We start from the raw sequence: 13,737 nt of genomic DNA on the forward strand, positions 1-13,737 counted from the left end.
TTTGCATATACACGTTTCTGGTTTATTTTGTTGTTAATTAGGATTTGTTATAATTTAGAGGTACAAAGATATAGTCATGTGCATATTAATAAAGTATAATCGCTAGGAGAATGTTAGCATACATTTTGGGAATATTCAAAAATGAATTTATATGTCTATATGAGTCCACTTTAGTGCTAAATTCTTTTGTCAAATATAGAAAACAAGTTCTAAAATGTTGAAGCGTAAGCGTAAAATGGCAAAGAAAATCAGAATGTTCATAACATAGAAGGTATTTTGGGGGTTGATATATCTTACTCAATCCTTGTTATCTTGGAGAGAACATGAGTTTCTTCCTGATAGATCATCTCATTGTGTGAGGAAGTATATATGACTATTTTGCAATAAGATTTTCTTTTTAGACTTATATAAGGTTTAGAACCTAATGGTTCACATTAATTTATTATTTTTTTGTCAATAAAAAAAAATATTGTGACAACCGATAGGTTGGAAGTGAAATGTGATGATCTTTATAATATGTGATAATACTTTCTCTTTTATAAATAAGTTTGTATATGGTCCATAGTACCACTTCTATTTATAATAATTTTTATTATAGATAAAAAAAAAATACAAAAGATTCACATTATTCATCTATCTTGTTTTAACTTAGCTAATTTATACATCTTTAAAAAGAAATCATCATTATTAAAAATAAATAAATATTAGGTATTAAGATAAGCTAATTAAGAATTACAAAGACAGATACTCTATTTATTTTTCATTTGCTTGTTATTTTTTTTCCTATCCCAAATTGTTTGTTGAGAATGATTTTTGAAGTGGGTAAGTTAACTAAAAGTTAGCTGGTTAAAAATTAAGGTATAAAATTGAAAATATAGACATTTTATGACAACGTTTTGTAATTATGAAAAAAAAAAATGAGTTGTAAAACAAACAAACATAATAAGTATTTATTATGATCATCATAGTGTCATAAGTATTTGTTATTATGGTCACATTTTAATTGTCTTAGTAAATATTTTGATAGATTAAAATAAAAAACAATTTTATTGACATTAGTTCTTATTGTTCTTGTGACTTGCGGGGAGGGTGAAGTTCAGTGAAAATGACTCTCATCATCAAGAATTACATTGGACGAAGCAAACAACAGAGAACAAAGATGATGGTAAGTGTTATTGATTCTCCTTAACCTTGTTCTTCATCTTCTCATTCTCAATCCTAACATTCCAAACCCTAACTAAATTTGTTGCCTCGCTCTTCCATCCTCAAAATCCAACTTGGAGTAGTTGTGAGCAATGATGTCGTGGCTAAGATCTGATGTGAACAAAATCTTTCTCGTGCCTCAACACTTTAACTTCTTTTGCGTTTTCATTCTCATCTTTTTCCAACTTCAGTATTAAGGAAATAATAATTATCAAATTATACGCAATTATTGCATGTAATATTGTACGATATTGTTATACGCAATTAATTTAATAATGATAGAATCTCATGATGAGTGGATCCCTGCCTAATTAGATTTTAATTTGGAGAGAGAAAGTCTCCCTACACTAGTATATACCTATATACATGAAGGGATGTAGATACACACATAAGAGAATAAAAACATCTTCTTCCTTCTTACATACAATTTTCTCCTATGGTATCGGAGCACCAATCTTGGTGTGCTCTGACCGCCTCTCCATTTTTATCCACTAAATAAGAAATCATGTCTGGCAAAGAAGACACCAGTAACGAGTCCGATAGAAACCTCGTACAAGGCTTCACCGCCGAGCAAATTCAGCAATTAGCAAGGTTATTTACTCGCTCAACAATAACGGTAAAAGTAACACGTTTTGTTAGTATTGCAGGTCTACTTGCCCATAACTCGTTTATTAATTCTGCTTTTACAAAACCATGGATTTTGGATAGTGGAACAACCAATCATTTTGCATCTGATTCACAATTTTTCACACACACTTCATCATCATTTATTACAAATCTTAATCTGCCCACAGGCTCAACTGCGCCCATCTCATCTACAGGCACAATTAAATTCAATGACAATATCACTCTCAAAGATGTTCATTGCGTTCCTTCTTTTAATTTAAATCTCATGTCCGTTAGTAAGATAACCAGTTCACTAAATTGTTGTGTCGTTTTTACTCCACATGGTTGCGTTTTGCAGGACTTGGCTACGGGGAGGATGATTGGCTCGGTTAAACAACATGCAGGCTTATACTACATGTCCCCTCTTCCAAACCAAGCCCACGCATCTCAAATTTCAACTGACACTGATTTATGGCACAAGCGCCTCGGACGAAGAGCTTTCCGCCTTGCAGCTAAATCAAACATGGACCTTGACACCGTTACCCACTGAGCATAATCCCATCGGATGCAAATGGGTCTATAAAATAAAATACAACTCAGATGGCAGCGTCGAAAGATATAAGACACACCTTGTCGTAAAGGGGTACACTCAGATTGAAGGTGTCGACTATTCTGAAACTTTTCACCAACAACAAAATTAACAGCTTTGAGTGTCTCCTCACCATTGTAGCAACCAAAAATTGGTTTACTCACCAGCTAGATGTGCAAAATGCCTTCTTACAATGCACATTGCATGAAATTATTTACATGAACTTGTCAACCCAGGCATCATCGACAGAGGAGAACATTGTATGTCGACTCACAAATCTCTTTATGGTCGCAAACAACGTCTTGGACATGGTTTTCAACATTTTCTCTCGTGATTAAATCTATAGGATTTCAACAGTCCAAAACAGACTACTCTTTATTCACAAAACAAAATAACTCATCATTTACTGCTCTTTTGATTTATATGAATGATATTCTTTTGATAAGAAATGATTTGACAGAAATTCAATGCGTTAAAGAATGTCTATTACAACAATTTCGCATTAAAGATCTTGGAGACTTAAAATATTTTCTAGGGATTGAATTTTCACAGGTGCTTGTCTAGACAAATCTCCAATGGGGCAATACTTAAAACTCACACCAGACGATGGAGAGTTATTATAAGATCCAGTCAAATACAGGCGACTCGTGGGACGAATGATATATCTCATGGTTACTCGGCCTGACATAACATTTTCGGTTCGGACCCTAAGTCAATATATACAGATCCACGAAAACCTCATTGGATGCCGCAATTCGAGTCCTAAAGTACATCAAAGGATCACCGGGACAAGGATTGTTATTGCCATCCGAAAACAATCTGACATTGATAGTTTATTGCGACTCAGACTCGAGAGGGTGTTAGACAACTCAGAGATTAGTATCTGGGTATTGCATTTTTTCTTGGTTCTTCTATTATCAAGATCATCAGCGGAAGCAAAATACCGCGCGATGGAAAAACTTGTTTGGAGATAGTTTGGTTTGCAGGATTTAAAGGTACCATGTACTTGCCAGCTCAACTTTTCCGTGACAATCAAGCGGCACTACATATAGCAGCAAACTCAGTATTTCATGAACGCACAAAACACATTAAGATAGACTGGCACATTGTGCGCGAGAAAAATTACAAGCCGGATAATCAGTCTTTCATATGTACCAGCTCGCGGATATTTTTACAGAGGCAATGGGCAAGGAACAGTTTTTTGACGCTACGACACAAGTTGGAGGTTCATGATCTTCACCTATCAAGAGGGAGTATTAAGGAAATAATCATTATCAAATTATACGCAATTATTGTAGCAATATTGTACGATATTGTACCCAATTATATGCAATTAATTTAATAATGATAGAATCTCATGATGAGTTGCCTAATTAGATTTTAATTTGGAGAGAGAAAGTCCCCCTACAATAGTATATACATGATGTAAATACACACATAAGAGAATAAAAACATCTTCTTTTTCTTACATACAATTTTCTTATATTCAGAGTTATCCCTCCATATGTCTCTTCTTTCTCTTCATTTTCTAATTCATTTTCACTAGCAACTGCTTCCGATTTTCGAATCCTTCTCTCTCTTCTCATCATAGATATGAAAATCATTACGTGATTTGTGTTAGATTTTGTTTTGAGAAGTTTTGAATTGGATGCTTAAGTTTAAGCGCGAATTCACTCTTTGTTTTTATTCATAGTACAGTTTTCGGTTGTTAACTGCATTGATCCCGTTGTGTTTTTTTTTTTAATTTATTTCAGATTATTGCTAATGAACTAGTCTTTTTTTATTAACTTTTTAATTTTGTCTCTAGGTTTGATTGCTAATATTAAGTTATTGTCTCACTGTTGATTAATGTATTCGTGAATTTTCAAATTTAATTTCGATGTTTTAACCTGTTGAATCAGATGATACCTTCGAAAACAAGGCCAAGCCAGTACCGCTCCTTGGTGAAAGGGTCGTGAATCTCCGCCACATATGTCCCCACGACCTCCACTACAAGCCAAGGTACCTCCAGCTCGAGGCTGTTTGGTGCAACTCTGAAGTTGCTTGCTTTTTTTTTGTCTTCGACAATGATGACATCGTTCGCGGGTTATGTTGCCTTCCTTTTCTTCTAGTTTTCCATCTTGCTCTTCTTTTTATGAACCAATGTAGAAGAACCAATGTTAGCACGTGTCTTTTCTTTTATCTTTTGGAAGATGATCAATGAAAATCTTAATTTTAAGATGTGTTATGGATGAACTAAAGAAAAAAATAAAGAAGAAAAAAGAAAGTTAAGAAAGTAGTTGACATTATAAATAATGTAACAAGTAGAAGTGTTTAGTATACTTTCTCTAATGATTAAAAGTTATTCAATATATGTCAAGATGTAGTCTAATAATAATTAATCTGGTAAAAGATAAAGATAAATAAAAAAATTAAATGGAAGAGAAAATTAATGTGTCAAAATAACTAGTACTACTTCTTAAGGTTACAAAAAGGGAAAGACAATCTTTTCTTGCACCCTACATTTTTCTTCATGCGCCCACAATGTTGTATAAAGATGAAACATTTTCTATTCAAAACTGCCCCGCAATTGATACCTATTATTCCTCACAATACAGTTTGATAATTTTACGCAATAGAGAATCTGTATTTATTTCTTTGCATTACGAATTATGGAATACAGTTAAATTTTATATTGGTGCTTCCGATAAAATTTCAGATTGGCGCTTTCGGTAATCTCCTGGACTGGTGCTTCCGATAATACATGAATGACAATGTTAATTCAAAAAAATTGTGTCACTCCCAATTTTTAGAAAACTATGATCAAACCATGTGAGAAATTAAAAGAAAAAGAAATATAAACTAGGGTTTATGCAAAAACAGGTTAAAAGGGAAACCATTCAATGTCCTAACAAGCACAAACATGCTCCGATTTAGGGGGGGAAGTTATAAAGTCCTTCATCTCTTTGTTTGCATGTCTTTGGTTCATTATTTCTTCAATCAGGCCAGAAATAGTTGTTTCCTTTGACGAGAGACCGTTGTAGAAGCCATAAGGTACAATTGGCCTTCAACAAAACCTGATCTTGCAGCATAAGGAGGAAAAACCAGTTGAGGGAACTGAGCAGTGGAATCCAATTCTCTAACAGGGTTAGAAAACAAATAGGAAAAGGTGGTAGATTGATGAGTAATTGATATTATAATATGAGTTGTCTCTTTGATGAATGTTGAGTAAATAAAATGCAGAACATCCATAATTAAAAAACTCATTCTGGATCCGTCAATCCATAATTCAAAATATGCATTCTGGATCCAAAATTCATAATTGAAAAAAAATCATTCCGGATCCAATAATCCGTAATAGAAATTAGGCTTCCAGATTCAACAATCTGAAAATCAACAATTTATGCAAACTTTTCTTCTAGAATAGCACCCCCTCATCCAAAAAGTAACATGATTCACTTTTGGATTGATGAATTCGTAGCACACTCCCAAATCCCGATTTCAAATAAAAGGTGAAGGTTAGTTTTAGGATTTAAAAAAATATGGGGGTTGCAGGAAGAAAAACTTATGGGTGCAGGAAGAAGAAGCCCAAAGGAAAAGAGAGCAATGAAAGGACATACTGAACAGTGGGGTGATGGAAGGAATAGTGGATGTATGACACAACTGAAAGCAAGAGCAACCCAGACCCAAATGGAAGTTCTTTCATAAATGTCGATATTGAGGGTAAGAAAATAAGAAAAGGTGAAAGCTTTTTTGTTTCAAAGATCTCGCAATGGTATAGGATTTAGGATTTATGGTTTAGGTTTTAAAGTTTAGGATTTAGGGTTCATCTGATGCTCACTTCCGTCATTCTATTGTCACTGCAACTTTACCAAGGTATTTGATACATGAAGCTAGATTGTATTTTGTATTTTAAATAATTGAAGGAAAAAAATGACATTTAATATTGTTAAGATATTTTTATTTTGATTTGTAGTAAAAATCTTAGGACACTTACCAGCAAGACTCCCTGTTTTGCTATTTTAATTGAGAAAATCTTCTTGGGTCATGTTTGGATTTTTACATTAAAAACTAATTGAAATGATAACGCAAGATCATGTTTTCAATTGTGTAAATTAAAATTAATGATTTAACGGTTATTGTACAAAAAATAAATGATCAACATACAAAATAATATATGATTCTACACCCACAATAAACAGGATAAAGAGATGACGTTTAACTAGTTCAATTCAATCTGAAAAAAAAAACCATTATAGATCTCTTTCTATATTTAAAATGTATTTAAAGATAAGTGTGACATTAATACTTCATAATTAATTTATTGTCAATCATTCAATATGTATTATTAGAATCTTTTGCATCATAAGGACCTATTTCAATAATTGTTTTAAGTTGTTGGGACAACATACAACACATAACTTTGCCTTTTTTTGTGCGCTGCCCCACCTCGCATTGTCATCCCTACTCACTATGACCTTTATTTTATTTTATTTTAAAAAAATTAAATTTAATGTGAAAAAATTCATTTTAATCCTCTAATGAAATTGATATTAAAAATAAGAGTGATTTAGTTTTAAGTAAAATTTTACATTTAAAATTTGTTAATAAAAAATAATATAAATAAAATTCTTCATTAAAATATTTTGTAGCAAAACTTTGATAAGACACTCTCATATAGTTTACATACATATAGAAAGAAAATATATGGAAAACAAAAATTTAATTATTTTTAATCAAATCTTCTAACAACCCTCATACTTGAATGACTTCATATTTTTTTATCTTGATTGAATGAATTAAAACAATTATGAAATTTTATTTTTTTGGCAGCAAAAATAATTTTTTTATTTTTAATAAAATTTTAATTTAAAAAATATTCCTTATATAGACTTACTTGCACACTAGCTCTTATGCGAAAGAGACTAATGAAATGAGTATGCACTCCTTGTGCATGACGGGTCAACCCAACCTGTATTTTGCATACTCGCTCTACGTTTAACCTATGGCTCCTAATTTTTAATTTTAAAAATATTTTGAATTAATGACAAATAAGTCTGTCCCACAACTACCTTTTAAATCTTATTAAAAAGCCACAGTTATCATACATTTTTTACTGTATGGTGTGTACAAAGTAATAAAATATTGTCGATAATTAAATTAAAAATTGAACAAAGTTATGGATAATTAAAAATTGTGTAAAAAGACTTAAGAACCAAAGTTATAAAAGGACTAAAGGGATAAAAAAATACAATTAATTAAAAAATAAAGGAAAGAAGATGTTAAACGATACTAAAACATTTAAAAAAGTGCTTAATAGAAACTAAAATATAAAGTTTTTATTTATAATACTGAGATGTAAAAATCGTATAGAAATATAAAAACCTAAAACATCAAGGTCGAACACGTAATCGCCAATACAATTCTATGTTTGTTAAACGTCGCTAGAGGGATTTGACAATTCTATGTTTCCACGCCTTCTTTTCAAATCACTTATCATTCCCATTATCCCATTTATTGAGGTTACCCCCTTTCCGACAGTGTAGTCATTTATATATAAATTGCGAAATAAATTGTAATAGTTCTACATAATTTAGGCTACTTAGTTTATTCATTAAGTAAAATTATAATTATTTTAAATAAATTTTTAATTAAATCCTATTTAGCATCAGATAAAAAGGATAATGTTGTTGAGAGTGACTTTCCATTAATTAATAATTTCCATAAACACTATAGTAGTATACATCACTGCTTGACTAGTCAGTGCGACATTTGCGAACGCAGCCCTCTTCTTCTCCCCTCTTTTCCTATGCATGTTTATTTATTTTCTTTTCTTACGCTCAATTCTTTTGCTGACTCAAACCCGATTCTTTTTCCCCAAATTCAACCCTACCAAACACAATATTCTTTTTATTCAAATATAAATTAATTTTTTTTATTTTATCGTTATATAAGTTAAAAATTTAATAAATGACATTTCAGTTAAATTTAGAGTTAATATATTAATAATATATTTCAATATTGTAATCTAACGTGGTATTTTGGGGGTTGAAGGTGTTTGAATTGAAGTATTAGGCTACTATTTACTAGTCTTGGTCTTCGACTTGAAGCAGAGGGCAGCAAGGAAAACTGAGTGACGAGTTTTATTTACCAACTTACACAAGTTGGACCCGCAATTATTCCATTTTCTAATTCCTTCAATAAGTGTCCAGTGACGCGAGTGTTTCTTCAAACCTACAGTGTTCCAAATTGACTATATCATCTTTCGGAACCACGTAGGTTGCTTCCTCCGCAAGATTTTGGTCGTCTTCCATATTTGAATGTGCATGTTAGATTCACTTTGGTCGACAACTTCCCCCTCTATAAAAACCACTTCAATGCTACACAATTTTCAAACACAACTTATCCCTTCTTCTCTCACTCCCTTACATTCCCAAACAAACACACCAACACTACATTTTCTTTGCAGAAATTAAAGATGACAAGCATCACGAAAACTCGGGCCTTTGTCGTTCTCGTTTTATTGGTCATGAGCACTGGTCTGATGGGCTTAGAAGCCCGTCCACTGAGTATCTCTGGCACTGGAGAAGGGGTTGAAGTGGTGGACTTCTTTGATTGGTTAAGTCTGGGAGCGATTAAGGAGTCGGGTCCTAGTCCTGGAGGGAAGGGTCATCGGTTTACAAATAGTAACACCCTTGGTGGAATCAAGGACTCGGGTCCCAGCTCCGGAGGAGAGGGTCACAAATTTACCAACAGTGAGACCCTTGGAGGAATTAAAGAATCGGGTCCAACCCCTGGCCAAGGACACTAACATGTTCATGCTCCCCACACCCTCCAGTTTAGGGACTACTTCTCCTTATACTTGCCAAATAATTCTCGAAAGATTACTTTAGTTTGAGGTTAATTGATTCCTTCATTTCTTTAATTTGTGTTTACATAGGCTGTAATACTCCTGTTGATGTACTATAGTTCAGAATTCAGATACTTGTGTTCTGTCTTATTTTCCGTAGTGCCAATAATGGTAAAGTAAGTACAGAGTAATGCAATTCAGAATATATGAAGCTCACATACTTGTTTTTGAATAGTGTAGTAAGTACACGTATTCGTGAAGTGTAAAATTTCAAAACGGTTCTAACACAATTTTAAAAAGAAAAAATATATTAATTTTTTAAAAACTCAAATTTATTGTATAAATTTTTATTATAATTATAAAAATAAGAAACAAATCATTTTGAATCGGTCATAAAAATATTTTTCTACTCCAAAAAATAATCTGAAACATACTTATACACATAAATCTTTATTATCAATTAGTTTATATAATTCATAATTATATAATATATAAATTCGTATTCAGGTATCTTAAATTTTATATATATATATATATATATATATTATACGTATATTTCTATCCGTCTCAGTGTCCGTTTGCAAAATTGAAATGTTTCACATGTTATATCATGTTATATTATTTATTTGTCAACCATTTTGCCCATGACTAGAATCACTAATACATAAGGCCTTGATTTGATGGATGTTTGGAACTGTGTTCAAAGTTCAAACTCACTACTCACTTCCACGTGAAAACTATGGACGCTGTTCAAGGCGTAATAGACGGAAACCAAACAGCCATGCGAAAAATAAGATGAATCCAATTACACGTGAAAAAAATATTTTTAATAGATTAATATTTTATAATTATTTTTTTTTAATTTTTTTATCAATTAAACATATTAAAATTTCAATTACATCAACCACATTATTTGCAAACTTTCATAATTTTTTTTATTTCGATCTTATTTAATTTAAATCAAACTACTTTAATCTTCTTACTTTTTCTTTAAATACACTCAAATTCAATCGATCGTCCAAAGATATCTAGGTAATATTCCAAATCAAGTGTAATCTTTTGCTTACATCTTAAATCTACATATTGGTGTTGACTTCAACATATCAAATTTGAATTTAACACGTTTTGAACCCAATATACCATTATAATTTATGTGAGTTCAAAGTCATAACATAAAGCAAAACTACATAACTGGTTCAGTTATTCTTCGCCCATAAAAAAAATAACTGTTTCATGAGTAAAGGAATAAAAAAATAAGATTGCACTAAAAATAAAAAAAGAAAAAAAGATTAAAAATACTCTTTATAAGAAAAAATAAACAACATGTGATCTTGGGTTTAACTTAAAATATAGTGTGCTTTAAATCATTTACTGTATGCACTCCTTTCAGTCAAAACCACTTGTCCATGCAAATCTTTTATCTGCAGTTGCTCATGCAAGTTTAGACTATCTTTTTAGTACAACACTTAAAGCATTAATAATTCGACTTTATTACAAATAAATTTGGTTTAGAGTCCTCTTATAATGTATTGTTACTACTGTGTTAACCTTACTCAATTAAAATCAATCATCTTTATTTCTTTATATCTTGTGATTGTATAGAATGTATAAAATATGATTTTACATATTATTCACTTACTTATTCCTTTTTCACATTTTGTTCATTATGTTTTTTTCATACAATCATGAGTATGCAATATAATATCAGAGCGGTTAATCTTTTTTCTGCTTCCTATAATATTCTAATTTTCTTGATACCTAATATGAATTATACATTTACGACTCTTGGTTTTCTAACATTTTTTTGACTATTTGTATTCTCATAGTTTCTTTTGTCCTTTTTCAAAATGAGAGGGACAACGAAAATGAGTTAGAGATTTCCAATCAAACAACGAAAATGAGAATGATAAAATTATATAGCAAGATATGTGGTGCGGAGAAAAATGTGCAACTAACACTAAAGTGTTTGACTAACGAGAGGGTCAAGTTTTAGCTTACATTTACTATCACGAGAGGATTAGCTTCAAACCCTAATTCCAAACTCATAAACAAAATCATAGGTGCAACTTCAATTTATCGTGATTCCTGTCTTTTAGTTTATCAAACAATAGGACGTTGATGTCAAAGAGCCTTTATTATTGACTCTTTGAGCTTTGGAGGCGAATTTGGAGACCCATTTATATTATACATAATTGTGATATATTATTACAGTAATCCTAAAAATATAAAAACATATTTCATTATTTTTGTTTTTAGAAATTAATTCCAATTCATTTACATCATCCATTAAAATTGTATACCGCGGCTTAGATAAAAACTTCATCACATCACAATTACCTAACCATAATGGAAGATCTACAAATGAATGAACTAAAGTTAGCAAAAACAATTAAGTTAGTTGGTATATAAAAAATATGAAAAAACTTTAGGAAAAATAAAGAATGCAACTAATCCAAGGCTAATTCTCCCATAATGATATCACTTTTGAGATGTACCCAACACCTTTTGAGAAATTGATTTTTTTTTTTCTTTTAACATTTTTGATATCTATGCCCATAACACAAATAATACATTTCTAGATTTGGTTGTTCAACACTGATAAGTAACTTTCGGATATCATTATCTATAGTTTTATTAAGATACCCAACAATGACTTTTAAATGTTGAAATTTGAAAGTCTTTTTTATCTTCTGGATGCGAATATCCAAAATCTACAATGAATGCTTTCGGATATCTACATCCGTAAGCCACTTTTCGAACATCGATATCTAGAGACACCTTTGCACCATTGCCAGTGCATCCACTACTACAACAAACAGCTACACCACCACCACCTCCACTCAAAACGTCTCTACCACAACAAACGATGAGCTCCTTTGCATTTTTTTTTTAAATAAAAGTAACAGGGATAACTTGGGGTTTTAAAAAAAATGTTGGGTGCAAGTAACTTTGGTGCAGGGAGAATTAGTCTTAATCCAATTAGTTAGGGTGTTTCTTCATGCACCCTACATTTTTCTTCCTGCACCTCTGTATTTTTTAAAATACCAAAATTAGCCTTGCTATTTTTATTTGAAAATGTACCTTTATGGGGTTTATAGGTTTCCAGAATGTGGATTTTGCGAAATTTATGAATTTTGGTGGATTCAGAATGTATTTTTTTGACTTATAGATTGGTGGATCTGGAATATATTTTTTTACTTATGAATTGGTGGATATGGAATGTATTTTTTACTTTTGATATTTGATTATGGTTTTCAATAATTTGTTGGAATTTATTGATAAGATGTAAATTTGTAGAAGTATGGACAATGACAAAGGATTTGTTAAAATTCATTATTAATCAATTTTAGAACTGATTGGAAAACATAAACATAAACATTCTTATGCAATCGCCAAAACTTGGTCTTCATATGTAGTTATGAGGTTGTAATCGAATTCATAAATTAATACATAAACATACATTGTGGCTATTATAAATGCGGAAGAACAAATTCACTCATGATTGTGTAAGAACTAATTTCATCACCCTTTAAAATAATAATGTAAACAATGTGTAGCTTCATCAAATTAAAAAACAAAAATGCAACTAAAAACATAAAAAATATAAATAATTATCGTCGTTCATGTCATTGTTTGTGGACATACACACACATCATACAAATGAGCCACATGGTTTTCATAAGTTGTCAATAGACCCGTCCACTTTAATATTATAGTTCGGGTGTTTCTTTTACACCCCTTCAGTATTCTACAATCCAGTGGATTGGTCACTGTTGTCAACTTATTGATTTATGAATTCAATTACAACCTCATAACTACATACGAAGACCAAATTTTGATGATTGAATATAAATGTTTATGTTTCCCAATAAGTCTTAAAATTGATTAATAGTGAATTTATAACAAATCCTTCGGCATTGTCCATACTTTTATAAATTAACATCTTATTCTGAAATTCCAACAAATTATTGAAAACCACAACCAAACATCAAAAGTTAAAAAATGCATTATGAATTCACGAATCCATAAGTCAAAATAAGCATTATGAATCCACCAATACATAAGCCAAAAAAATACATTTTGGATCCACCAATCCATATGTCAAAAAATACATTCCGAATTCACCAATGCATAAATAAAAAAAAATGAATTATGGATCCACCAATCCATAAATATCTCGAAACCCTTTCTAGAAATCTATAAACACCATAATAGTGTTTTTTCAAATAAAAATGGCAAGGTTAGTTTTGGTACTTTAAAAAATGTAGGGGAGTAAAAAGAAAAATGTTGGGGTGCAGGATGAAACACCCAATTAGTTATTGGGAAGTCGACCTCTATGTTTGGGCTTGGGCCATCTAAATTAAAACACCCACTTAAGGCTGTTTCTTCCCGCACCCTAACAACAATTTTTTTCCTGCATCCCATCATTTTTTAAGAAGACTGTTTTACCTCTTTTAAAAATGATTTCCAGATTTCTCTTTCCGAAATATTTTTGGAACATATTTTTTGG

At 31.2% G+C, this 13,737-nt stretch overlaps 1 protein-coding gene across 1 annotated transcript; it reads left to right on the forward strand.

Annotated features, from left to right (window-relative positions):
- Positions 1-8,757: 8,757 nt before the first annotated feature.
- LOC137808263 (PAMP-induced secreted peptide 2-like) lies at positions 8,758-9,459 on the forward strand. Its single transcript, XM_068609291.1, has one exon. The coding sequence runs from the start codon at positions 8,856-8,858 to the stop codon at positions 9,186-9,188; it is 333 nt and encodes a 110-aa protein (XP_068465392.1). The 5' UTR covers positions 8,758-8,855; the 3' UTR covers positions 9,189-9,459.
- The last annotated feature ends 4,278 nt before the right edge of the window (positions 9,460-13,737 follow it).

The sequence above is a fragment of the Phaseolus vulgaris genome, chromosome 3, assembly GCF_000499845.2.
Source record: "Phaseolus vulgaris cultivar G19833 chromosome 3, P. vulgaris v2.0, whole genome shotgun sequence".
Taxonomy (NCBI): Eukaryota; Viridiplantae; Streptophyta; class Magnoliopsida; order Fabales; family Fabaceae; genus Phaseolus; species Phaseolus vulgaris.

Bases quoted from the DNA above. Each gene is read 5' to 3' on its own strand.
- LOC137808263 (XM_068609291.1), top strand. From the start codon at position 8,856: ATGACAAGCATCACGAAAACTCGGGCCTTTGTCGTTCTCGTTTTATTG.